General features: G+C 49.7%; 1 protein-coding gene across 2 annotated transcripts; it reads left to right on the top strand.

The window, feature by feature from the left end:
* Positions 1-5,354: 5,354 nt before the first annotated feature.
* Positions 5,355-27,295, top strand: FOXRED2 (FAD dependent oxidoreductase domain containing 2). Of its 2 annotated transcripts, XM_053585341.1 has the most exons (10): positions 5,355-5,532; positions 5,986-6,534; positions 8,410-8,661; positions 8,767-9,036; positions 11,030-11,196; positions 16,792-16,957; positions 18,289-18,530; positions 20,392-20,562; positions 24,864-25,057; positions 25,186-27,295. In XM_053585341.1, the coding sequence occupies exons 2-10, from the start codon at positions 5,987-5,989 to the stop codon at positions 25,240-25,242; spliced, it is 2,067 nt and encodes a 688-aa protein (XP_053441316.1). In that variant the 5' UTR covers positions 5,355-5,532; position 5,986; the 3' UTR covers positions 25,243-27,295. The 2 variants fall into 2 exon arrangements, with proteins under 2 accessions (XP_053441316.1, XP_053441315.1); XM_053585340.1 differs by having other exon boundaries at positions 24,864-27,295.

Below are 27,295 nucleotides of genomic sequence, written 5' to 3' on the forward strand. Positions count from 1 at the left end.
GGGTTCTGCTCCCGAGGAAGACTGCCTCAGTAGACCTCAGTGGATGTTCCACTGGGTGGCGACATTGTAAACTGTGGACAAGTTTGGCTTAGGCTGGTGACAGAATCTCAGGCCAGTACCCACAAAGCAAAGTGTCACAAATAAGCACTCTACATGTTCAGGATGTGTAAACTTTATAAATAGACACCTTGTGAAGTAATTAACCCTGCCAAGTATTACACTAAATTTTAATATCTGAGCCTCATACCAAACTGTAATGCCAGCGGGAGTAGCCTCAATAGATGAGGAAGCAGGCTCAGCTTCTGAGAAACATTCCTAATGTTACTGATTCCATCAAACCAATGGAGCCTTAGAGACCAAGCAAATTCTGTTGAGTTTTTGTCAGGTACTGGAAAGAACAGAAAATGTGCTTGAGAGGTTTTATTCTTTTTTTTTTTTTTTGAATTCTGGAAATTGAAGATTCTGGAAAATGAGTTACTTTTAAGTTGCCATTTACACCTCGTTATGATACATATGTCAAAAACACTGACAGAAGCTTATGGCAAATTTTGAGAACCTTCTCTAGGTCCAATGTAATTAAATACTATTAAGAATTTATGCAGTGACTCATGCCTGTAACCCTAACATTCTGGGAGGCTGAGGCAGGTGGATCACTCTAGAAGTTCAAGATCAGCCTGGGCAAGAGCAAGACCATATCTCCAAAAACAGCCAGAAGCTGTGGCAGGCGCCTGTAGTCCCAGCTACTCAAAGTCTGAGGCAAGAGGATTGCTTGAGCCCAAGGGTTTGAGGTTGCTATGAGCTGTGACACCACAGCACTCTACTGAGAGGTGACAAAGTAAAACTCAAAAAGAAAAAAATTCTTACCAGCTCTACTGTGGGCCTTTCCTCCAACTGGCCTGTTATACCATGATATCAAATCTCAAGAGATAGGTTACTTTTAGTCACCTTGCCTAAAAGTTACACACGTCTTCTTGTTCAGAGCTACTAATACATAATGGAACTTGAAGTACTACCTAACCCATTTCTTCATCTGTAAAATCGGAAGATAGAATATACCAAATGTGTGAGAATTGAATGAAAAGGTGAACATGAAGCATCTGTTCCACTGCCCTGTCACCATCAGCGCTGTCTCATTTCTTTAACTCTATGTCAGTGCATGGACACGTGGTTGCTACAAAGTTAGTAAAACTACAGAAGGTGCCCAAAAAATGTATACACGTTTTAAGAAAAGCAAAAACTACTACAGTTGTAATAATGTATACCCATCACAAAAGATAATACAAGTCACATGACTTCTGCCATTACAGAGGTGCTCACAGTGGTTACCACTAACATCCAGACCCTTGTGATTTCGGAGAACTACTGCCTGAGCCACCTTGACCAAAGTATCTGCTTCTATCGCTGCACACACCCTTTCAATTTCTTCCTGAAGTTCCACCAGTGCAGCCGGTTTTCTATGGCACACCGCATCCCGTAAGGTGCCCCATAGGTAGAACTCAAGGGGTGTTAAGTCAGGAGACCGTGGAGGAAACTCAACCACACCTCTGCGCCCTATCCATTGTCCTGGCAAGTTCTCATCGAGGTAAGCTCTCATGTCTGGGTGGAAGTGTGGTGGGACACCATCTTGTTGGAAGTAAAACATGTCATCCCCGAAAAGAGTCTGAATTGCAGGTAAAATGGATGTGCATAGCATGTCTAGGTACACTGGACCAGTAACAGGACCTTCAAAAAAGAGCGGTCTAATGAGTCCCCTCAATGACAGTTCACACCAGACATTGGGGCCCAGTAAATGGACATCTTTTTTCACATGGTGGCATTTCTGGAGCCCAATACACACAATTATATCAGCTGACTGTTCCGTTTAGTTTAAACTGTGCTGCATCAGACCAAACCATTTTCCCCACAAACTCCTCATCCACTGCGCCATGTTTTGGAACCGCTCACGGTATTGCATCCTTCCATCAGGGTCGTCTTCATTCAGTGACTCTAACAATCTCCGGACAACTTCCACTCTGCCGTCTTAAGAATGCCTCGTATGCTGGTTCTGCTGATCCCCACCTCCCGTGCACACTGTGTGGACTTCTGTGGCGAGCGTGTGAACCGCTCCAGCACCGGCGCAGACACAGGGACTGGTGGCTGTGCGAGGCCTCCTGGACCTTCCCCTGTGCACCTTCTGCAGGTGTCTTGCGTCTCAAACTTTCGCGAATGCGCGCGGTCGTCAGGCGCGTTGGAGGGTCTGTTGCGCACTCACGCCTCCACTGTCGCTGCACTTCCACAATGTTCTAGAATTTATTTATTTTTTTGTAGAGACAGAGTCTCACTTTACCGCCTTCAGTAGAGTGCCATGATGTCACGGGACTCACAGCAACCTCCAGCTCTTGGGCTTCAGCGATTCTCCTGCCTCAGCCTCCCGAGCAGCTGGGACTACAGGCGCCCACCACAACGCCCGGCTATTTTTTGGTTGCAGTTCAGCCAGGGTTAGGTTTGAACCCCCACCCTCCGTATATAGGACCGGCGCCCTACTCACTGAGCCACAGGCGCCGCCCAGTGTTCTAGAATTTCAAATACCACTTCAAAATCGTCTTGCGCGGGCGGCGCCTGTGGCTCAGTCGGTAAGGCGCCGGCCCCATATACCGAGGGTGACGGGTTCAAACCCAGCCCCGGCCAAACTGCAACCAAAAAATAGCCGGGCGTTGTGGCGGGCGCCTGTAGTCCCAGCTATTCGGGAGGCCAAGGCAAGAGAATCGCTTAAGCCCAGGAGTTGGAGGTTGCTGTGAGCTGTGTGAGGCCACGGCACTCTACCGAGGGCCATAAAGTGAGACTCTGTCTCTACAAAAAAAAAATAAAAAAATCGTCTTGCGCTACTCGAAGGACAACCGCGACTCCGCCATTTTCTTTGCCTGTCCTGCCTGCTGCATGGTGACTGGCGCTGGCAATCATTCCATTAGCACCATCGTTTAAGCGACTGTCATACTACACGTTGCTACCGTTAATTACATTCATAATTGGTGACTGAGAAGGCTAAGTACTATCTAGATAACATCTCTTAAAATACGCATACTCCCGTATTTGTCACCCCCATATTTGACCTTATTGCTCGAGGCACTTTCTTTTTTTTTTTTTTTTTTTGTAGAGACCGAGTTTCACTTTATGGCCCTAGGTAGAGTGCCATGGCATCACATAGCTCAAAGCAACTCAAGGCACTTTCTTTTTTTTTTTTTTTTTTTTTTAGCCGGGGCTGGGTTTGAACCCACCACCTCCGGCATATGGGACCGGCACCCTACTCCTTGAGCCACAGGCGCCGCCCTCGAGGCACTTTCTTACTGTTAACTATACAGAGTGACAATTGGTATAAGTCAGGTGAAATAACATCAGAGCATCCCAGCTTCGACAATTTGTGCTTGTAGTTTTCAACCTGTGCTTAGACCTGAGGCCTCTGCACCTCCGCAGACGCTGGCGATAAACTCCCAAGGCCGAAGGTTGGCCCGAGTCCGGCCGAAACCCAATGGGTCAGTCCACCCAACTGCGCGAGACAAAGAGCGCTTGAAGAGTTTTCTACATAGATAGTGTTTAAAAATCCACATTAAAGTGTGTGACCAGTAGTAGGGGCTTGCACTGGGACCAGTGATCACCAAATCACTCTGGCAAGCCCATGGCCCAATCCAGCAGGATTGACTGAAACAAATGGAAGTGACTTCAGGCTCATTCTCTAAAAATAATTGTGCATCCTCTTCCACTGCTTTTATCTGTCCTGCATGGGGCTGCCGAGTTGACCGAGAATCTCAAGACCAACAGCATTCTGTTGTCTACAATCCAGGTACATTCAGCCTGGTTTCAGGGCCCTGCCACCCTTTTACCAGTCCTGTCTGATTCCCCACTACTGTATTCACCAAGTAAGATTGCCAACTATTTTAAGTATTTGCCAGTACCAATTTTCAAAATCTTCATACCCCGAGGCCTTGAGGCCAATTGTGGCCTTCTGGATCCTTAAATGTGGCCTTTTGACTGAACCCACCCCTCTGGTTCTGACGCTTGTTCAAGAAATGCTTACTTTCCTGCAGGTCATACTGGGCAGGAGGGAAAATGTTTACCGAGGAACTTCCGCATGCCAGATACTGGACAAGTTCTGCTCTTTACTTTGGTGTCGATACAGGATGTGAAGAAAACAGATAAATAGCATTTCTTAGTGAGTACTTTGGCCTGAAGGGTCAGGGAAGTTTTCTTAAAGTCCCCAGCTACAATCTTTAATGAAAAGCTCCAGCCATGCAAAGTTGTGAGACCACAAAGTTCTGCCCTAAAGATCCTTTGGCTCATTTCACTGGATTCTGTGACACCTGTTGACTGTTTCTGTACTTCCCTCATAAATATTCTGCCCACGTACCTCTCATGCAGGGCCCACGTGCCGCCACCACCACCCACACACACACCAATCTTGATCCAGTTTATCATCTTCCTCTCACTATTCATGTTGCCTCCACTGAGTTTTAATTCCAGGCCCCTGTGGTTGGTTTGAGACAGTCTCACTTTGTCACCCTGGGTAGAGTGCCAAGGCTTCCTAGCTCACAGTAACCTCAAACTCCTGGGCTAAAGCAATCCTGCCTCAGCCTACCAAGTAGCTGGGACTACAGCCGCCACCACAACACCCAGCTAGTTTTTCTATTTTTACTAGAGACAGGGTCTAGTTCTTGCTCAGTCTGGTCTCAAACTCCTGAGCTCAAAGCGATCCTCCCACCTCAGCCTCCCAGAATGCTAGGATTACAGGCCTGAGCCACCTCGCCCAGCCTCGGCTCCATTTCTTCTACGCTCTTAAATCACTTACCCCATGCCTCCATTTGACCAGTCAGCTACCAACTATTGGAAACAGTATCCCTCATCCACTCCTGGTGGGGTGGAAGATCAAGTCAGTGGCGTATGTTACTTAGTAAACACTGAATCACTGTAGCAAACACTCGTTATTAATAGTTTATCTGTCTTGGCTTCACCACCCTCGTTTTCAGTCCCACAAAACCGAGTGGGCCAACTAGTGTTAGTGTTTGGCTACATAAATAGAGGAATGTAAAACCTGAGCTGTCTCGAAAAATTATGTGCTCCCCTCCCTCACACGCAGAGAGGTACAGTTTAAAAGGAGGGTCCACGCCGGGTCCCGACCTGCCCTCCAGCACCTCCACCTCGCAGGAGCGCACCACCCCAGGCCCCTCCGTCCGCCTCACTGGCCGCACCCGCAGCACGTGCGCACCTCTCCCGCGTCCGGGCCGGGAGCCAAGCCCGCCAGCAGGTCCCGGCGTGCCGCGCGCCGCGCACGTGACCCGCCCCCCGCCCCTGGCCCGCGCTGGAGGGGCGGGGCCGCCGCTGGGGCGCCGACGAGCCGAGCACGGCCTCACTCGGCTGCGGGCTACGGTCGGAGCACCAAGGAGGCTCGAGCTCTGCCGAGGGGCCTGCCGGCAGCGGGGAAGGCCGGAGCCGCGGGCGTGGGTACCGCGCAGGCGCAGTCAGCCGGCTCCGGAGCGCGCGGCGGCGGTGGGCGGGCAGCAGGTGTGCCGGGACATCTTTGTCACGTGGCGGGAGAGGCTGGGGAGCGCGGGACCTGGCAGGGCGGGGCCAGGCATGCAGGCCACACCTCCTTCAGGCTCGGGCCGCGGGCGGGGGCGTGGCTAGGAGAATTGGGTATCCCTCGAATTGGGGGGAAATTGGAGAACACCCACTCCTTCCCCAGGTTGGCGGTCACCATGGTAATAAGAAGGGACTTGGCGCCTCAGGAAAGGGAGGTCCCCAAAGGAGATGAGATGGTGGGGTTTGGGACGCCTGTGAACCCCCCACCCCGCGCCCTGCTGGGAGAGATGGAGTTAGGGCAAATGAGCCCCGAGGTCCGTAGGTTCTGGTCCTGGCTCTGCTGCAGACTGCGGTGAGCGCTCAGGCAAGCTCCCGCCTGTTGCTGTGGCTCGCCCGCCGTCCAGGTGCGAGGCCTCACCCTCTGGTCTGCCGCAGGATGGGCCTCTCCGCCGCCGCCCCGCTGTGGGGTTCCCCGGGGCTGCTGCTTACCATCGCCCTGCACCCGGCGCTGTCCGCGCGCCCCGCCAAGCCCTGGGCGCCCTCGCACCGGGACTACTGCGTCCTGGGCGCTGGGCCCGCGGGCTTGCAGATGGCCTACTTCCTGCAGCGGGCTGGGCGCGACTACGCGGTGTTCGAACGCGCAGCGGGCCCTGGCAGCTTCTTCATGCGCTACCCCCGGCACCATAAGCTCATCAGCATCAACAAGCGGTTCACCGGCAAGCTCAATGCCGAGTTCAACCTCCGCCACGACTGGAACTCTCTGCTCAGCCACGACCCCCGGCTGCTCTTCAGACACTACTCGCGGGCCTATTTCCCCCATGCCCGCGACATGGTGCGCTACCTGGGCGACTTCACAGACAGGCTGGGGCTGCACGTGCTGTACAACACCACCATTACCCACGTCACTCTGGACAGAGATCAACAGGCCTGGAATGGCCACTACTTTATCCTGACTGACCAGAAGGGCCAGGCTTACCAGTGCAGGTAAGGCACCGGTGCCGCAGCCCCCTGCCCAAGCCGGAGCTTCTCCCAGGCAAACCCCACATCCTGCAGGCCAGTAGGTGTGGGAGGAATGGGGAAAACGACGCATTTTTGCCACTGCTTGCTCTCAACTGAAATTCCGTACTAAGAGATTCAGTCAGCCATCATTTCCCAAAGGTATCTTAGAAAAACTGTCATCAAATATGTATGTTTGGAAAATACTAACAATTTCCCTTCACCCCAGGACTTTCAGTCTTTTACTATGTTCATTTTCACTGTGATGTTCCAGCATGGCGTAAAGTATTAAGCATGAACCCAGCTTATGTTCCCACAAAACCCTTTACATAGAGCATCTCTTGGAACTAGTGTTCCCCAAGGTATAATCAAGGGGTCAAGGGTCCAGCATGTGTTAGACGGCCCCCCTGGGATTTCAGAACTGAAGCAGTGTGGGAGGCCCCAGAAGTGATACCTCCAGTGTCAGATTTAGCTTTCTTTGGCTTAGGAAACAGCCCCAGACTTGGTTAATCTTCACAGAGACCTTGTGGGAGAACTTCACTGACCTCGTTTAACAGATGAAGAACTGAGGCTCAGGCTCGGCGCTTGTGGCTCAAGCAGCTAAGGCACCAGCCACATACTCCTGAGCTGGCAGGTTTGAATCCAGCCCAGCCCGCCAAACAACAATGACAGCTGCAACCAAAAAGTAGCCGGGCGTTGTGGCAGGCGCCTGTAGTCCCAGCTACTTGGGAGGCGGAAGCAGGAGAATCACTTGAGCCCTGGACTTGGAGGTTGCTGTGAGCTGTGATGCCATGGCACTCTACCCAGGGCAACAGCTTGAGGCTCTGTCTCAAAAAAAAAAAAAGAAAAGAAAAGAAAAGAACCAAGGCTCACAGAAGTTCAGTAACTGGTGCTATGTCACACAGCTAATAAGTGATAGAGCTATGATTTGAGGTCCTTTTTGGACTCCAAAGCCTGTGTTCTTTCTGCTGCACCAGACTGCCTCTCCCTTCCTGGCTGGTAGCCTGGCACCTGGCTCCAGGCAGACACTCAGCCAGAGTTCATTTCTCATGCCTATTACCCAAGACCCAGCTGTGGCCTTGCCTGTTAACAGCCCGGGGAAAGAATGGTTATGCCAACTTGTACTCTTGCATTTTAGGCAGCTGTGCTACTGTGGAGTAGAGCAGACAAGGGTCAGAGAACAAAGACCAATTTTTTTTTTACACCACCTGGTGGTCAAATTGTTCTGCAGGCTGGTAGGATCCCACTGCCCAACTGCCCACCACTGGGTCATAATCCCCACCAATATAAAGAGCAGGACTTTGAAATAAGGCTTATCTGTGTTCAGATTCTGGCTCTGCTCCCCTGAGGAGCTATAGGGCTTTGGCCATGAACCGTGGAAAGCAGGCATGTAACACCAACTCAAGGTTGCTTTGAGGAATACATGATGTAAACATACACTTAGCACAGGGCCTGGGACAGAATTACTGCTCAGTAGATATTTGCATCTGCTGGACAAGTCGTAAAGGGAAAAGTAGAACAGTAGGATTCATGTCCATCACCAAGGATGATGCTTGATCTGATTGCTATGTTCAAAGATAAGTGAATTACTCAATTTCTCATACTGTTGCCTTCATCCGAGTGGGAGAGCATTATTCATGCCCAGTACAGGGCTGAGAAAAATGTGAAACCACTGGACTGCGAGCTCAGTGAGAGGCAAGGGTGAGATACCTTGGGTACACTGGGATAGTCAGGAAAGAGATGAATAAATGAATGTCCTCTTTTCTTTTAGGAGGGTGTGTCGGGTGGATCCAGAGAATGATTTCTACTTAGTGGTCTTATAGCTAAGAAATTAAGCCATCTTTTCTCTGTCCCCACCTGCAGCGTCCTTCTTGTAGCCACTGGTTTGTCAGTCCCCAACCAAGTTAACTTCCCTGGCTCTGAGTATGTGGAGGGTTATGAGTCTGTGTCCGTGGACCCTGAGGACTTTGTGGGTCAGAATGTGCTGATCCTGGGCCGTGGGAACTCAGCTTTTGAGACAGCAGAGAACATCTTGGGTGTCACAAACTTCGTCCACATGCTGAGCCGCTCCCGGGTCCGGCTGTCCTGGGCCACCCACTACGTTGGAGACCTCAGGTATGCCACCACTCTGCTTGTGTACTCTACCATAAGCCCCATAAAGCCTTCCCTGACCCAAGCTGGACTCTGAGCCTTACTCCTTGGATTCTCTTTGGGCCCTAGGGCCATTAACAATGGCCTGCTGGACACCTACCAGCTGAAGTCCCTGGACGGGCTGCTCGAGTCTGACCTAAAAGATCTGGCCATCCTGAAGGACCATGAAGGCAAGTTTCGTGTCACTTTGAAATTCTTCCTGGAGGAAAACAACACCAGCCAGAGTGCCGACTCCATCACCCTCCCCCAGGACAACAGTGACAACTTTGCCATGCGTGTGGCCTATGACCGGGTTATCCGCTGCCTGGGCTGGAACTTTGACTTCTCCATTTTCAATAAGTGAGTCCAAATGAAAGAGGAGCAAATCCCTTCTGACCCCTCCAGGGGGGAAGAGAGCGGCCATTCAGTAGGCCAGCATCAGGGCTTTTAAGACAGCACCCTAAGGGCCTGTGGGTTCTGCCTGGCCTCCCTGTCAGGACACAAGTTCTCTATCTACTGAGGGTCCCAGGTGGCCCTGAGGCCCTCTGTCCTGGGCAACACTAGCAGGTCTTCATCTGCTTCAGGAGCCTCCACCTGTGAGACAGGAAAGCAGGCTCAGGCAGAGTATGGAGGTGAATTTGCTGGAAGGCAGGGTAGCTCAGCAGCTCAGAGCACAGGTGCCAGGGCTGCCTGAGCTGCTTCACTTACCAAATCTGCGAACTCTGGGGAAGCTTTTAACCATGCTATGCCCCAGATTCTTCATCTCTAACATAAGATTAATAATTTATTTCTCATATGGTTATTGTCAGGAATAATAATAAAGAAAGTGCTACTCCCGGCTTAGTGCTTGTGGCTCAGGCGGCTAAGACACCAGCCACATACACCTGAGCTGGCAGGTTCGAATCCAGCCCGGGCCCACCAAACAACTATGACAGCTGCAACCAAAAAAAAAAAAAAAAGTCCCAGCTGCTTGGGAGGCTGAGGCAAGAGAATCGCCTAAGCCCAGGAGTTGGAGGTTGCTGTGAGCTGTGTGACGCCATGGCACTCTACCAAGGGTGACAAAAAAAAAAAAAAAAATAGCCAGGCATTGTGGCAGGCACCTGTAGTCCCAGCTACTTGGGAGGCCGAGGCAGGAGAATCGCTTGAGCCTGGGAGTTAGTGGTTGCTGTGAGCTGTGATGCCACAGCAGTCTACCCAGGGCCACAGCTTGAGGCTCTGTCTCAAAAAAAAAAAAAAAAAAGAAAGTGCTACTCCCAGGGTATAGGACACAACTACAACTCTGAATTTTTTTTTCAGACAGCGTCTCACTGTTGCTCAAGTTGGTCCTGAGCTCAAGCTATCCATCCACTTGGCCTCCCAGAGTGCTAGGATTACAGGCATGAGCCACTATCCCTGGTCTACAACTCTGAATTTTACCTATCATGTGTACATTATATAACCTCATGGTTTGTACCCTCAAGTTAATCTGAAATTCTTCAAAAACAGATACAATAAATAAAAGCAGCCATCACGCTTTGATATCAAGCTCACACCTGTAATCCCAGAGCTTTGGGAGGCCAAGGTGGGAAGATTGCTTGAAGTCAGGAGTTCAGGACCAGCCTGGGGAAACATAGTGAGACTCACAGAAACCTCAAACTCCTGGGTTCAAGCAATCCTGCCTCAGCCTTCTGAGTAGCTGGGACTATAGACGCCTGCCACAGTGCCCAGCTATTTTCCTATTTTTAATCGAGATGGGGGCTCTCTCTCTCTTGTTCAAGCTGGTCTCAAACTCCTAAGCTCAAGGAATCCTCCCGCCTCTGCCTCCCAGAGTGCTAGCATTATAGGCATGAGCCACCACATTTGGGCCCCACCAAATTTTGGTAATTAGCCAGGCTTGGTGGCATGCATCTGTAGTCCCAGATGCTTAGATGGCCAAGCCAGGAGGATCACTTTACCCCAGGAGTTACAGGCAGCAGTGAGCTATGACTGCACTGCTGTACTCCAGCCTGGGTGACAGAGTAAGACCCTGTCTCTTTAAAGAAGAAAAAAAAAATCACCCATTCTTTCACTTGTCTTCTGACCAGGGCATAAGAGAACAAGGAAAAGTTGGTAGGCCTGTTCAGACCTTCTTTTTCTATCAGGTGACAGCAAGACCAGGTCTTAGTTCAGAACCCAGCCTTGACTCAGGCTTAGACCCTGGCTCTTTCCCACCATGTCCTTGCCCTGAGCCTCAGTTGCTTTATCTGTTGCATGGAGATGCTTACACTCACCTCCTAGGCTCATGGTGATGAGGAATTTAAACCACTTAGTCCCAGGCCTGGGATAAGTACTTCATACACAGCAGCTGTTTTTACTAACAGCCCTTTCCACACAGGTCTCTCAGACTCAACTCAGGGAATCCACTGGACATGAAATACCCACTTATACGAGCTAACTACGAGTCCAGAGGAAGCCGGGGTCTCTTTATCCTTGGTACCGCCAGTCACTCAGTGGACTATAGGAAATCTGCCGGAGGCTTCATCCACGGATTCCGATACACAGGTGAGCCCAGCTGAGAGGCCTGCAGTCCCCAGACAGGACCATCATTGCTATCCTCAGGGCTTGTAAACACACTCCAAATTTCCAGAAGCGTCGAAAGATTGTTAATCAGTTGTTGATTGTCACGTATTCCCTATCTGGGGTAGAACAGTGGTCTGAGGCTATGTCTAGAAAGGTATCAGATAAAATGCAAAAGTGGATACATCTGGGGGTGGTGTGTTACCTGCATAATTGTATTGGGAAGAACGTCAAGCAGGAAGGACACTAACCTGGGTTCCTCCCCAGATGGGTGGTCTTAGAGGTAAAGCTTTAAGCCCCTATTGTGACATTCCTAACAACAGAGATAGAAGCTATATATGCAAGGTGAATTCTCCACCATCATGGGACTGTCGTCAGGACTAAATGAGGCAGTTCCTGGGCGCACACACACTCTTTGGATACTGATAGATTTCAGTAAAAATTGTACTGGATTATATCAGTTTTCTTTTTTTTGTTGAGACAAAATCTCACTTTGTCGCCCCTGGTAGAGTCATAGCTCATAGCAACCTCAAGCTCTTGGGCTCAAGCAATTCTCTTGCCTCCGCCTCCCGAGTAGCTGGGACTACAGGCGCCCACCACAATGCCTGGCTATTTTTTTTTTTCTTAGAGACAAGGTCTCACTCTAGCTCAGGCTTTTCTCAAACTCATGAGCTCAGGCAATCTGCCCGCCTCAGCCTCCCAGAGTGCTGGGATTACAGGCAGGAGCCACCATGCCCGGCCAGATTATATCAGTTCTTTTTCAGAACTCTTAGTGCTAAGGGTATAAATTTTGGGCTAACTTGAGAATGTTTGCAAATAAACTACTAATGTATCTTTTAAGAACATAATTCTTTTTATTGCATTAGAATAATCTCCAACCTGAAATTGAGGCTTTGTGATTTTAAGGGAGAGAAGTGCATCCCCGAAGGTTGCCTATCTTCAGTGCTCTGAGCACCGGGAACACATGACCCCGGTGATGTTGCCAATGCCCTTGGAGGTGGGTGTGAAATCCACATTTTTCTGAAGAAACAACTGAGGCTCAGAGTTTTGATAGTTTCCTCACTGCCGTGGGAATTGAACTGCAAGTCCCAGGGTCTTTGTCAAAAGATATCTTCCACAAGGTTTTCTCAGCTTGCAGAGAATTCTATAATGTCAGGCATTCCCTTTCCTATCATTAACCTTCAGGAAAGGATGTGGAGCTTGTTGAAGCTCAGTCAAAGGTACTGTATAGATGGGGAGGCCATCTGAGAGAATGGAGCCATCATAAGCTTACAGCTGAACATCAAAACTTGGGAAAATAGGCAATGCCTGTAGCTCAGCCGCTAGGGCGCCGACCACACGTATCCGGGCTGGGGGGTTCAAACCTGGCCAGGGCCTGCCAAACAATAACAACTACAACAATAACAATAACAACAAAGAAAAAACTAGCCAAGCACTGTGGCAGGCGCCTGAAGTCCCAGCTACTTGGGAGGCTGAGGCAAGAGAATCGCTTAAGCCCAAGAGTTAGAGGTTGCAGTGAGCTGTGATGCCACAGCACTCTACCGAGGGCAACTTCCTTGGGAAAATACAGACAATAAAGGAAGTAATCTGTCACTCGAGACATTCAATGTTCATATTTTTTTCTTTTTTTTTTAAGACTTGATTCAAGGTGGGCCATGGTGATAGGTGTAGGAATCACTGCAACAGGGTCCCCCAGTGGAGAAGAGCGATTAGACTCAACTCCACCCTATTTTTTCTAATATAGTCCCATCTTTCCCTACTGGGCCATAAAATAATACGTGTTCATTATAGAAAGTTCAGGAAATAAAAAGTAACACAAAGAAGAGAACAAAATACGCTTTTCTTTCTAACATCCTTTTGTTTTTCTTTTTTACTTAAAAAGTAGGTTTCATTTTTTTCTTTCACTATAAAAGCTAGGACATGACAAATGTACGCATAGACTCCACATGGCTTGTTTCCCTGTGTGGGGAGGGGCGTGCCTCCGCCTCCTGAGTGCAGGTTACGGCCGGGAATGCAGTGTTCTATTTGGCCGTCAGGCTGACTGTTGCTGGAGAAGGATAGTCTCCAGCTGCTGTTCTTATTATGCATGCATGAATTTTGGCAGCCCTGGAAAGCAGCTGTCCACCCCTGCTGAATCTGTGCCTGCCTTTGGAAACAGTAGGGCAACAATGAAAGATCCCACCTGCAGCCTCACAGCCACTGCAGATGGTGGCACCTTGGGTGCTTTATTGCATGGCGGGTGTTTTATGGGCCAATTAATTTTGCCATAAAAACCATAAGGATCCTGCATCACACATCCTGACATCTCTGTATTTACTATGATGCCTCCCATTGCCTTAATACTGGTTTTTGCAGCTTGGCGCCTGTAGCCTAAGCAGCTAGGGCACCAGCCACATACACCAGAGATGGCAGGTTCGAATCCAGCCTGGGCCTGCCAAACAACTACAACCAAAAAAATAGTCGGGCATTGTGGCAAGCGCCTGTTGTCCCAGCTACTTAGGAGGCTGAGGCAAGAGAATTGCTTAAGCCCAAGAGTTGGAGGTTGCTATGAGCTGTGACTTCATGGCACACTACCCAGGACAACAGCTTGAGACTCTGTTTCAAAAAAAAAAAAAACAAAAAACTGGTTTTTGCATTTCACTACCCTTTCTGTTTGGCTGGGAAAGAGAATCTTTGTCATTGATTTCCAGATGATCTCTCTTATACCCCATGTGTGATGTTGGGGAAGGAAGCTGGGCAGAGGGTTTTAACCATCTGTAAACCAAAATATTTGAAGATTGAATCCACATACAGGGTGGGGCGTGGTGGCTTACGCCTGTAAATCCTAGCATTCTGGGAGTCTGAAGCAAGTGGATTGAGCTCAGAAGTTTGAGACCAGCTTGAGCAAGAGTGAGACACTATCTCTAAAAAATAGCCAGGTGCCTATTGTCCAAGTTACTCAGGAGGCTGAGGCAAGAGGATCGCTTAAGCCCAAGAGTTTGAAGTTGCTGTGAGCTATAATGCCACAGCACTCTACCCCAGGGTGACTGAGTGAGCCTCTGTCTCAAAAGAAAAAAAAATGCAAACACACCCAGAAATGTGAAGAGTGTCTCTTCCGCTGTGTGTCCCTAGTAGGGAGTTCATGTTGTCATTTCTAGCCCTCGCTGTACCACTGCCCTGGTAGGTGTTGCTCTGTCTCTCTCATCTCCTCAGGCCCCTGTTCTTCCTCCCCAGCTCACATATGTAATCTTCTTTTTTTTTTTTGTAGAGACAGAATCTCACTGTTACGCCCACGGGTAGAGTGCCGTGGCGTCACACGGCTCACAGCAACCTCTAACTCTTGGGCTTACATGATTCTCTTGCCTCAGCCTCCCGAGCAGCTGGGACTACAGGCGCCCACCGCAACGCCCGGCTTTTTTTGTTGTTGCAGTTTGGCCGGGGCTGGGTTTGAACCCGCCACCCTCGGCATATGGGGCCGGCACCCTACTCACTGAGCCACAGGCGCCACCCATATATGTAATCTTCTTAATAGCCCATGACACCGATTTTTTTTTATTATTTCTTTTTTTATTATTATTATTAAATCATAGCTGTGTACATTACACCATACACTGGTTTTATAGACCGTTTGACACATTTTCATCACACTGGTTAACATAGCCTTCCTGGCATTTTCTTAGTTATTGGGTTAAGACATTTACATTCTACATTTACTAAGTTTCACATATACCCTTGTAAGATGCACCACGGGTGTAATCCCACCAATCACCCTCCCTCCACCCATCCTCCCCCCGTCCTATTTCAACTCTGTTTCCCAGGTAAGGAAACTGGAGCACAGAGAAGTTAAGTAACTTTTCCAAAGTCAGCCAGCCAGTGGATGGCAGAGTTGGAATTTGAATCCATACCTGACTCTGAAGCTCATACCTAAGCATTGAGCTTCAGTCACATGGGGATAGTCCCAGGTGTGCAACAACCCATTGCTATGCTCATAGAATGATAAGGACCCTGCCAGGGAGAGGGACAGTGTGGATGTGCACAGTAAGGTCTGCCTGAACCTTGCTCATTGTTCAGGTGAGAAACAGCCCCAAGGAAAACAAGAAAATACACAGAGAAGAATAGCAGAAGGTAAAGATAGTGGTACAGATTGCCGCTTCGGGGAGGCAGGGCACACCAGTAGCCCTGTTGTCCTGCTAAATCGCTGTCCCATTGCCCTGGCTACCTCCACTTTGTCTCCCCTGACTGCTCTTCCTGCCACTGGGTCACAGTCTCTCTGACTTCCCAGCCAACAACCATGGTACCTGCCAAAATAATATTTCTTGAAACAAAAAGTCTCATCCTTCCCCACTCAGCAGCTCCAGGGCAGCAATGGCTTTGCAAGGGCTGCAGCAGCCCACCTTCCAGTCTCGCTCATGGCCTCTTCTCCACATAAACCACTGCTCCAGAGCATATTTGTTTGCATACATTGTTTCCTTTGTCTACCCCACGCTCCTCACACTTGTCTAGCTGTATAATTACCAAAGCTTTTGCAAAACTCACTTTAACAATCTTTTTCTCTGGCTTGGCCTGGTGCCCGTAGCACAGTGGTTACAGCGCCAGCTACATACACCAAGGCTGGCGGGTTCAAATCCAGCTCAGGCCCTGCTAAACAATGACAACTGCAACAAAAAAATAATAGCCGTGCACTGTGGCAGGCACCTGTAGTCCCAGCTTCCTGGGAGGCTGAGGCAAGAGAATCGCTTAAGCCCAAGAGTTGGAGGTTGCTGTGAGGCCTCGGCACTCTACCGAGGGTCACATAGTAAGTCTTTGTCTAAAAAAAAAAGTTTTCCTCAGCAAGCCAGCCTTGTGGTGAGGCTGAGCATCTCCTCCTGAGATGATTATCGGATTTCCTTTCATGTGAGCTGTGTGAGTGCATCCTCGGCTTTATTGGACTTGGGGATTTGGCTGATGAGTTTTGGAAGAGCAGGGACCTATGTGTGGTGTTCTGGTCCCTCAGCCATGTGCGGCAGCCACGGGCATCCAGAGGACCAGCTCACTGTTGTAGATAGCAGTGGCTTTGCTGTCCCCATGCAGATACACACAGTGTCTCAAGACAGAACTTAGGGCAGTTTGGGTTTAGGCTGGGAAAGAGAGGGCACAATCAAAGTTTCCCTAGGGGTAACTCTGATAGAAATAGGGCCTGTGAAAGGGGAGAGATTTCCAAGGAAGCCCCTGTGTCTGGTTTGACAGTCTTTTGTGAGATGAGGGTGGGGGACTCATGCAGATAGCCTAAAGCAAGGTGGATGGACTCTGGCCTGTGGCCAAACCCAGCTGTGCCCCCTGCTTTCTGTCACCTTGGCTGCTTTCATACCAGGGGTAGAATCAGTAGTGTCACTGCGTATCACATAGCACACAAAGCAGAGGATATGGACTGCCTGGCCCTGTCCAGGAAACATCCACTGGTGCTGCTCTAAAGGCTTCTGTGGTCTCCTCCCTCACTTGCTCACCACCCACAGAATTATGCAAACAAGTGTGTGTTGAGTACCAAGGACTCAGTGAGGCCTGTACCTCCCCTGGTGAGCAAAGGTAACATGCAGCCTGCCATTCCTGCTCTGGCCATTTCAGTGCGAGCTGTCCACCGGCTCCTGGAGCACCGCCACCATGGCATCACCTGGCCCTCCACCGAGCACCCCATCACACAGCTGACCAACTCTATTATCCGGCGTGTGAACGAGGCTTCTGGGCTCTACCAGATGTTTGGTGTACTGGGGGATGTCATCCTGCTAAAGGAGTGAGTAGCCCCTCCCACCCGTCCCTCTCCCCCCTCTGCCTATTCCAGGTGTGGGATACCCAGCTATTTCCTCCCAAGCGGAAGCCTCCAGGGGGGGAGCAGGGAGTCTTTTCTGGGGGGAAAGATCAGTGAAATCAACACCACAAGCTCTACATCAGATAGACATTCCTGAGGGTGACCCCAGGGTTTACCACTTTATTACTGTATGACCTTGGGTAAGTCAGTTAGCCTTTCTGAGCCTTTCTCTCCTCTTCTGCAAAGTGGGCATAATTACACCTACCTTGCAGCAATGAAGGAAGGAGGAATGGTCCCTCACAGAAAACATTTGGCCCAAAGTAGATTATCGGTAAAGGAGAGAACTGTGAGAGAACCCACAGAGAACCCACAGGGTCTGAGTTCCCTCAGGCCAGGTCCACTCTGGTCACATCCTCACCAATCACAGGATGAGCATCAGATCACAGAGGACAGTTTCTGAGAAGGAAGCAGTGCATAACCCAGAGGGACATAGGACACTCGGGACAGATGGCATGTAACAGCAGAGGAACAACTGATCTGGGGAACAGCCCGACCCAAAGCCACCCAAAGGCAGGTAGTTGCACAGTACACCAAGTTCAGGGGCCTGTTCAGCATGAAAACCTCATATCACCACCTCTCTGGTGCCCCTCTCTGGAATGACACCCTCCATTCAAACTGTGGACTGGTCCTGTCCCCTCTGCGTTCTAGTTATATCTAGGATCTAACCAGTTCTCACTGGCTCCACCACTGCCTCCTTGGTGCCCATCACCAACATCCCTCCCCTGTGCTAACTTGGCTGCCTTCCATCTTTGGCCCACAGTCTGTTCTCAACATAGTGGCTAGAGTGGTCCTTATAAACCTGAGCCACTCCGGTCATGTCTCTGCTCAGTGTCCCCCATGGCAAGCAGCTTCCTTCTCCATCCAGGTGAAACCTGCAGTTGCTGTCACAGCAGGTACAACCTTCCCTGTCTCATCCCCTGCAGATCTCCTACCCTTTGCCCATTCACTCTGCTTAGCCTCGCTGGCCTCTTCCTCTTCCTTGAAATACAAGGCATGGCTTCCTCCTTAGGGCTTTTCTGTTGCTGTTCTTTTCACCTGGAACACTGTTCCCCAAATACCAATTTCAGGTTACACAGTTTCATCACTCCCATGCATTAGTGAGGGCCCAGCTGTGACAGTGTATTAGAGTGAAGCATCTGTACGCTGCTCGATTGACATTTCTGGGAGGTAGAAACATACACACAGCATCAGGTGCCACACTCTTACCTTGGCCACAGCACCAAGGCCCCCCCAACCTGTGCTGCCGTTCTCCCCAGGAACGCCATGGCGTTCGAGTACCTGGAGGAACTGCCCATGCTCACGCTGCCCCAGTTGGAGACCCTCACCGGGAGGAAGGCAGAGCACGGGCTCTTCGTCATCAACATGGAATATGGCAAAAATTTCTCTGGACCCGACAAGGACGTCTTTTTTTATGACCGGTCTGTGGGGCACACAGAAGATGCCTGGCAGTCTAACTTCCTCCACCCTGTCATCTACTACTACAGACAGCTCCCCACCGGTGAGCTGACCTTGGTCCCTCTCCCTGAGCATAGGCTTCCTGGAGGTGGTGGTCTTCTGTCCCTACTGTCTATAGAGCTGTTGCCACTAAACCATACAATACCCTCAGCTGACAGGAGGCGGGGGTGGGGGGGGACTCTACCTAGAGACCAGGCAGGGACAGAAGGTGGGAGAATGACAAATGCCATTTCCAGATTCTGGCACAGGCTGTGATCTGCACAGGCCACACATGGATTGGTGTGCTGTCTTCCAGTAAGAGGAACACTTACTACGTCGTAAGTGTGCCTCTGCAGGGTCTCCATAGGAGACTACCATGGTGTGGGGAGGGAGGATCTGCAGACTACTGAACATTAGAAGGAACTGGAGCTGGTCAGCACAGTGCAGGGAAGCTGGGTAAAAGTCCTAGGTATGTCCTTGTGTCACTGTGTGACCCTGGGCTATCGGTGAACCTCTCTGAGCCTCACCGTCCTCATCTGTAAAGTGGGGATGACAACAGGACCTTCTTGTAATATCGTGTGAAGAGAAATCTGACAGTATCCACAAAACGGCAGCGCAGTGCTGGCACAGGGTAGCTGCCGCTGAATGACCAACCTGGGGACACAGCTCCTGCCTCAGAACTTGAAGGGCAGTCACGTGGAAGAGGGTGGCCTAATAGGAGTTGTTCCCAAGGGCAAAGGGGGGATCAAAGGCAGAAGCGACAGGAACGCGGGTCTGCATTTGGCATAAGGAGCAGCTAGGACGGGGAGCTGCTCAGCAGCAGAACTGTCACCTCCAAAATCAAGTTTCCCAGGACAGGGATGCTCAAGTCATGGTTTATGCTCTGACAGGGACACCACAGAAGGGAGGTCACACCAGTGGGAAGCTGGACTACGTGAGCTCTGAGACCCCTTCACGGCAAGGCTCTGAGCCTTCTTTTTTTTTTTTTTTTTTTTTTTTTTTTTTGTAGAGACAGAGTGTCACTTTATGCCCTTTGGGTAGAGTGCCATGGCATCACACAGCTCACAGCAACTTCCAACTCCTGGGCTTAAGCGATTCTCTTGCCTCAGCCTCCCGAGTAGCTGGGACGACAGGAGCCCGCCACCATGCCCAGCTATTTTTTGGTTGCAGTTCAGCCGGGGCCGGGTTTGAACCCGCCACCCTCGGTATGTGGGGCTGGCGCCTTACCGACTGAGCCACAGGCGCCGCCCAAAATGTTTTATTTTTTTTTTTTATTTTTTTTTGTAGAGACAGAGTCTCACTGTACCGCCCTCGGGTAGAGTGCCGTGGCGTCACACGGCTCACAGCAACCTCTAACTCTTGGGCTTACGCGATTCTCTTGCCTCAGCCTCCCGAGCAGCTGGGACTACAGGCGCCCGCCACAACGCCCGGCTATTTTTTGGTTGCAGTTTGGCCGGGGCTGGGTTTGAACCCGCCACCCTCGGCATATGGGGCTGGCGCCCTACTCACTGAGCCACAGGCGCCACCCTTTTTTTTTTTTTTTTTTTTTAATTTGGCCAGGGCTGGCTTTGAACCCGCCACCTCCGGCATGTGGGACCGGCGCCCTACCCGCTGAGCCACAGGCGCCGCCCGCTCTGAGCCTTCTCACAGAAAGACCAGTTTTCAGGGAGTACGGTAGACCTGTGTGAGTCTCAGAGAAACACCAACTTCAAGTTACTAGTCTTAGTACTGCCCTGGACCACAAGAGACGAGGCTAGTTCCTCTTCCTCACATCAGCCTTCCACATATTTGGAGATGGCTGTTGAACAAGCCAACCACAGCCCAGTGCAGGAGTGGACTGCGAATGAGGGAGGAATTGGGGGTGTTGGCTCAAGGGCAGGAAGGCCAACCTCACCGCTCTGACGTGGCTTCTCCTCTCCCCACAGAAGAGGAGGTAAGATACCGCCCCCCACACTGGCCACTGCCTCGGCCCACGGCCATCCACCACATTGTGGAGGACTTCTTGACAGACTGGACCGCCCCAGTTGGGCACATTCTACCTCTGAGGCGCTTCCTGGAGAACTGCTTGGACACTGATTTAAGAAGCTTCTATGCAGGTAACCCAAGTTCCTGAAGGACAAAGGAATCCGAACCCGAGACTGTGTTTCCTGCAACATGGTGGGCTAGATGTTCACAGAAACCCCCTCCCAGTGTAGCACACCTATAAATACTGAATCATACATCTTTTTTAAAGAACTGGCAGGAACATAATCGAACTCCCCAGAGGCCAGACACTATAAAAAGCACAGGCCACTGCTGGGCCTGGGATACCTGCAGGTCACCAGGAGCCCAGCACCTGCATTTAGCTGACTGGCCCTTGGCTTGGGAAGGCAAAGCTGGAGCAGAATGGGAGGTCTGCTCAAGATCCTCAAGCAGCTTGGATCTCAGTGGTAAGCTAGTAGGCAAACACTCCCAAGAGGGAAACAGAGGAGATGTAGAATGGGGGGAAAGATCTCCGCTGAAAATCTCCAACCACCAGGCCCCACTTACATAAATTTGGGGCCAAACTTTATACTATCGTGGTAGCCAGAAATCAGAGAAGCAAATGCACATTTTATCTTCAGAAATACATTTTAAAGCTAGACCTCAAGTATTCCTCAAAAACAGACAAAGTTCCAAGGAACATGAACTCTCAATCAATAATCACTTAACACATAAGGATACAAATGACCATGAGGGAGTGTCAGCTAAACAAGCAGGTATAGAATCAGACCTACAGAGACTGCAGGCTAATGGTCAGATACATGTAAAGTGTGTCCACGGTAGGTCATACATCTCAAATCTGAAAACTTAAAATTTGAAATGCTCCAAGATCCACAACTTCGTAAGCACCAACATGACACTCAAACGAAATGTTCATTGGAGCAATTCGGATTTCAGATTTTCAGATTAAGGATGTTCAATCAGTATGTATAATACAGATATTCCAGAATCTGAAAAAATCCAAAATTAGAAATGTTTCTGGGCTTAAATATTTTATATTTATTTATTATATATATATATATATATATTTTTTTTTTTTTAGACAGATTTTCACTATGTCACCCTGGGTAGAGTGCCGTGGCATTACAACTCACAGCAACCTCAAACTCTTAGGCTTAAGCGATTCTCTTGCCTCAGCCTCCCAAGTAGCTGGGACTACAGGAACCCGCCATAACACCCAGCTATTTTTTGGTTGTTGTCGTTGTTTGGCAGACCTGGGCTGGATTCAAACCCGCCAGCTCCGATATGTGTGGCTGGTGCCCTAGCCGCTGAGCTACAGGTGCTAAGCCATCACAAGCATTTTAGATAAGGGAAACAGAACTTAACATAGTCAAAGAAATAACAAAAATTATCAAAAATATAATGATGATTAGCCAGGCGTTGTGGTGGGCGCCTGTAGTCCCAGCTACCCGGGAGGCTGAGGCAAGAGAATGGCTTAAGCCCAGGAGTTGGAGGTTGCTGTAAGCTGTGACGCCATGGCACTCTACCCAGGGCAATAGCTTGAGACTCTGTCTCAAAAAAAAAAAAAAAATATATATATATATATACACATATACCCAAAATGATTCTGTGTAGTTTTCAGGAAGATTCAAATAGAACTTCTAGAAATAAAATATAAATTGTATAATATGGCTCGGCACCTATGGCTCAAGTGGCTAAGGTGCCAGCCACATACACCTGAGCTAGCGGGTTCAAATCCAGCCCGAGCCCCCCCAAACAACAATGATGGCTGCACCAAAAAATAGCCAGGCATTGTGGTGGGTGCCTGTAGTCCCAGCTACTTGGGAGGCCGAGGCAGGAGAATCACTTGAGCCCAGTAGTTGGAGATAGCTGTGAGCTGTGATGCCATGGTACTCTACTCAGGTTAATAGCTTGAGGCTCTGTCTCAAAAACAAAAAAAGGAATCGTATAATAGCTGGCCACAGTGGTATGCACCTGTAATCCCAGCTACTTGGGAGTCTGAGGCATAAGCATCACTTGTGGCCAGGAGTTTAAAACCAGCCACTGGGTAACACAGTGAGACCCTGTTTCTAGATAAATAAATAAGAAATTAGAAACTCAGTGTAAAGATTTAGCAGTTTAGCCAGGTGTGGTGGCTCATGCCTACACTCCTAACACTCTGGGAGGCCAATGTGGATGGATTGCTTGAGCTCAGGAGTTGGAGACCAGCCTGAGCAAGAGCGAGACCCCATCTCCACTAAAAATAGAAAAACTAGCCAGGCGTTGTGATGGGCACCTGTAGTCCCAGCTACTGAAGAGGCTGAGGCAAGAGGATTGGTTGAACCAAGAGTTGGAGGTTGCTGTGAGCTATGACACCAGGGCACGGAGTGAGACTCTGTCTCAAAAAAAAAAAACACACAAAAATAACTAAGCAACTGTCAAGTGCTAGCAGTCTGCACACTATCAACCTTGATCATACACTTTCACATGAAATTATATGCTAAAAGTCTAGAGTCCTAAAAAAAATAAAATCTAAAGTCCTCAGCTCCAAAAAAGCTGCCTGTTTCTCTTGGTTTCAGGAGTACATAAAAATGCCAATGTGTGTTAGGGAGTGTATTCTCACTAACAGAGTTATGGGTTATGGGTCCCAGCAGTAGCTCATCCCAGGCACGTTAGCCTCTTGTCTCTCACTGTCTAGATACGGCTCAACAGTAGAAGCCACATGTGCCACTGTCTTGAACTGAGAAGAACCCTCCCAACAGAAGACAGCTGGCAGAGTGGCTTCCCCTCACCCCATAGCAGTGGGCAGCTGTGGTGCTGGCTCCAGATTCTGCTGGGCTTCTGTGCTCCTAGGGCCTGTAGTGGGGTGACATCATCAGAAGGTGGTAACTGCCAGGCCTGGACTCTCCACAAGGCAAGCAACACCGTGCTGCCTTCCTATTGTCCCCCTCCGCATCTGCTCTCTTCCCTGCTCAGACAAGATTGCCACCGCCTGTCCTGCCAAGACCTCTGTGCTAAGAGTCAGAAATAAAGCAGGAAGGAATATTTGTGGAGCACCCTTCAGGCCACTCACAGCATCCCCATACTGTGCCCATCTTTTACTTGAGATAAAAGGCCCCGGGGGTTGGGGGGAGGCCAACCCACCTATTGTTCAGTGGGTAGGACGCCGGCCCCATATACCAAAAGTGGTGGGTTCAAACCCGGCCCCGGCCAAACTGCAACAAAAAATAGCCGGACATTGTGGCAGGCGCCTGTAGTTCCAGCTACTCAGGAGGCTGAGGCAAGAGAATCACCTAAGCCTAGAAGTTGGAAGTTGCTATGAGCTGTGACACCACAGCACTCTACCAAGGGTGATAAAGTGAGACTCTGTCTCTAAAAAAAAAAAAAAAAAAAAAAAAAGGCCCTGGGGAGGCAGAAGTCTTGCTCAGAGTTACAAAGGACTCCAGCCAGTTTCTGAACATTCTGTCTTCCCCTCCTGTCTCTCTCAGCTGACTGAGCCCATACCTGTGCCATCTCTTCTGTTTTTTCAATCGAAGGCACACAACTCTTGGATAATAGACCTTTTTCCCCACCTTCCCCACCTTCATTCTCATTCCCCAGAAGATACTCCTAGCTCTTTTTTTTTTTTTTTAATGTATGTCATTGTAGCACAGAAATTGAATTTTTTTATTTTTATTTTTCACAGCTTTTGGCTGTGACTGCACCATAGCACAGCTTTTGGGTTTGAACCCGCCACCTCCGGCATATGGGGCCAGCGCCCTACTCCTTTGAGCCATAGGCACTGCCCAGATACTCCTAGCTCTTAGGGTTGTTCCTTCTCTCTTCTCATAGCTTCTTTTGGTGGTTTCTTCATATTTCTCAATTACAAGTATCCACAGCTACTTTGTGATTAACCAGGTTTGACATGTCAGCTTTCCACTGTCCCATAGATGAGGACAACCTGTTTTACCCCCAAGGTGTTCAGAACAGAACTTTGCACACGGTATTTGCGATTCAAATTTTGTTGAGGGAATAAATCTTTGCAGGCAGCTCTGTGCTCACAGTGGAATTGACCACTGGGTTCTGGATGCCCCCAGGCCAACTTCTAGAAAAGGCTGCTCATGAGGGACTCAGCTCCCACCCCAGGCCAGCACCATGCAGAGCACCGTTCTGGGCCTGATCTGTGGGAGCGGAGGCATTTCTGTGGTTTGCCTCATTCCTCCAAAATGTCAAGGCAGCCTCTTGTTTCTGATCATGGAGGGTCATGATCCCTGCATGACCTACTCAGGTTGGACGAGAGATGCCCAGGGGGGTCAGCTCTCAGTTTCAAGGGCTATAGGATGCTGCGCTAGGCCCCAGTGAAGCCCCCCGCCCCTGGCGTTAGCAGCTCCCCTGCTTCACCCTCCCCACACTTTCCAGCCTGACCTATTTTTCTCCTTCTTTTGTTTCCATGTAGAATCCTGTTTCCTGTTCACCCTGACACGCCAGAAGCTGCCACCCTTTTGCCAAGAAGGGTACCTGAAAATGCAGGGGCTTGCAAGTACAGAGAGCCTTCGGCAGCATGGAGTGGACAGCCGACTCCTCCGGGACTATGCGGCCTTGGGCAGGCACATGAAAGACAGCAGCCAGAAGCCTGGCCACCATGGGCCAGTAGGTGCCCCTCTGGCTCCAGGGTCTCCAGTCCAGTCCCTCAACAGCAATAAGGAGGAGCTCTAACTGTCTCCTGCCAGGCTGTGGGCACAGTGGCCACCCAGCACATAATCCCTTCTCTTTCCCAGGACCTCATGCTCCCACTAATGTATGATCACCAAAGACTGCTCAGACCATCGCAGTGACTGCAACCATAGCACAGATGGTGGGGCTGAATGTGGTATGCAGGGGTCTTCTCCCTTGTCTTCTGGTCCCTGGGTGGCACCCAGCAGTCAGGGTAGCAGAAGGGCATCCCTCCCACCTGTGAGCTGCCTTTCATAGCCAGGCTTGTCCCCAGCGCCACTGTCACTGAGCACCAGGCTGGCCTCAGTTCTCTCATCTCAAGTGCCCATCTGCTCCTCCTCCTAAACTGCTCGGCACATGGGCCTGGATCCCACCCACAGGGTGTCTCACAGGTGAAACCCATCCTCATCTTCAGAAGGTTCTGTGGCAAGCACTTTAGAGCAAGCTCTAATTTCCTCAACAGCCATAACAAGCAGGTGGGACTGTGGCCCCCAGAATATTGAAGACACCAGCTCAGAGATGTCGGGTAACTTGGTCCCCACAGCCGGAAGCCCCACCTGTGTCACAGTCTTGCCCCTGCTATTTTACCCACCCCTGCCCCATTTTCTGCAGGGTTTGGACTTAGCTATGGATTGGATCCCAGCCTATCACCACAGGCCCAGGGGACTGTCTTCAGGCAGAGATAGGACAGCTCCTGCCAAGCCATCTTATCTGAGTTGCTCCCTCCTGCAGATGGCACTCCCGGACTAATCTTCAGCGCTTGTCTTCTAGTCCTGCCTCTTACCTTCCCTGCCCTCTGCTGTCCTGAACTATGCCTTGCTCCCCACATACCCAGTCAAGTTTTATAAACTGCCTGCTGTCTTTCTGCTGCAAGCACTCCTGTGTGCAAGGAGACATTCATAAATGCCTCCTGGCTCCCTTAGCTGGTCAAGCTTCTCATTTTCCTTCCTTACCAGGAGTCTGCACTCCCCATGATTCATAAGCAAGTAAGCCATGGGAAAGCTTTTGTGCCTAAGAGAATCATGGTAGTTTTTCAAAGCCCAGGATCACAGGTGATTGCTTTCTCACTGATCCCCACTAGATCTTCACGGATCTGCTCAGAATTCCAGGGACAGGGGTTTTCTGGATCCAAAGCCCTTTCCTGGGAACATCACTCTTGGCTAGATCCAAACTCCCATAACCATGTGGCCCTGCTGTCCCTTTGCAGATGGCTCCCTAGAAAATAAGCCTTAGGCTGCACCATTGCACTGCAGATGCTTATTTTTTAAATATAGTGAATATGATGACTGGGTAAAGATTTGTCAGACTGCAAGCTTTAAAAAAGCATTTAATTCAATCTGGCATCGCAGACAGAATGTTAATCTGCTACAAAGTGAGGTTGATGGGCAAATATATGAGACACTTCCGCCCATGTATTTAATCCAAGTACATCACGTGACCAATTCATCAACACTGAAAAAATAGCATGCAACAGATGTAGTTAAGCAGGAAAGAAAGGAACAACAGGCTACCCTGTCTCGCTCCTTTCCTGACTATAAATAAGACTGGTTTACCCACCCTTCTGGAGAAAGCCCCAAGCTAAGTGCTCACTGCAAAATCTTTAAAAAGTCTGTCACCTGATTTTTCATTCTTGGAGGTGTTACCATCTCAAACCAGTCTCTGGAGTTATTTGAAATCATTAGAAAGTAATCAGATGCAGAAAAGCCCTACCAGGCTCGGTGCCCATAGCTTAATGGTTAGGGCGTAGGCCACATACACTGAGGCTGGCGGGTTCCAACCCAGCCTGGGCCTGCTAAACAACAACAATGACAACTGCAAGGAAAAAAAAAAAGTCGGGTGTTCTGGTGGGCACCTGTAGTCCCAGCTACTCAGGAGGCTGAGACAAGAGAATCGCTTAAGCCCAAGAGTTGGAGATTGCTGTGAGCTGTGATACCACAGCACTCTCCAGAGGGCAACATAATGAGACCCTGTCTTAAATAAATAGATAAAATAATTAAAATTAAATAAATAAATAATAAGCCCTACCAACAGGAAAAAGAAAATGACAGTGAAATGTCTTGAATGTTCAGTGTGTTATAGCCAGTTGTTGGAGTTTAGAAATAAAGCAACTATAAAAATAAATGAGAAAATCCCCTTAACACCAGCCAGGTCTAAGTTTTAAATAATTCTTATCGG

The sequence above is a fragment of the Nycticebus coucang genome, chromosome 3 (genome assembly GCF_027406575.1).
Source record: "Nycticebus coucang isolate mNycCou1 chromosome 3, mNycCou1.pri, whole genome shotgun sequence".
NCBI lineage: Eukaryota > Metazoa > Chordata > Mammalia > Primates > Lorisidae > Nycticebus > Nycticebus coucang.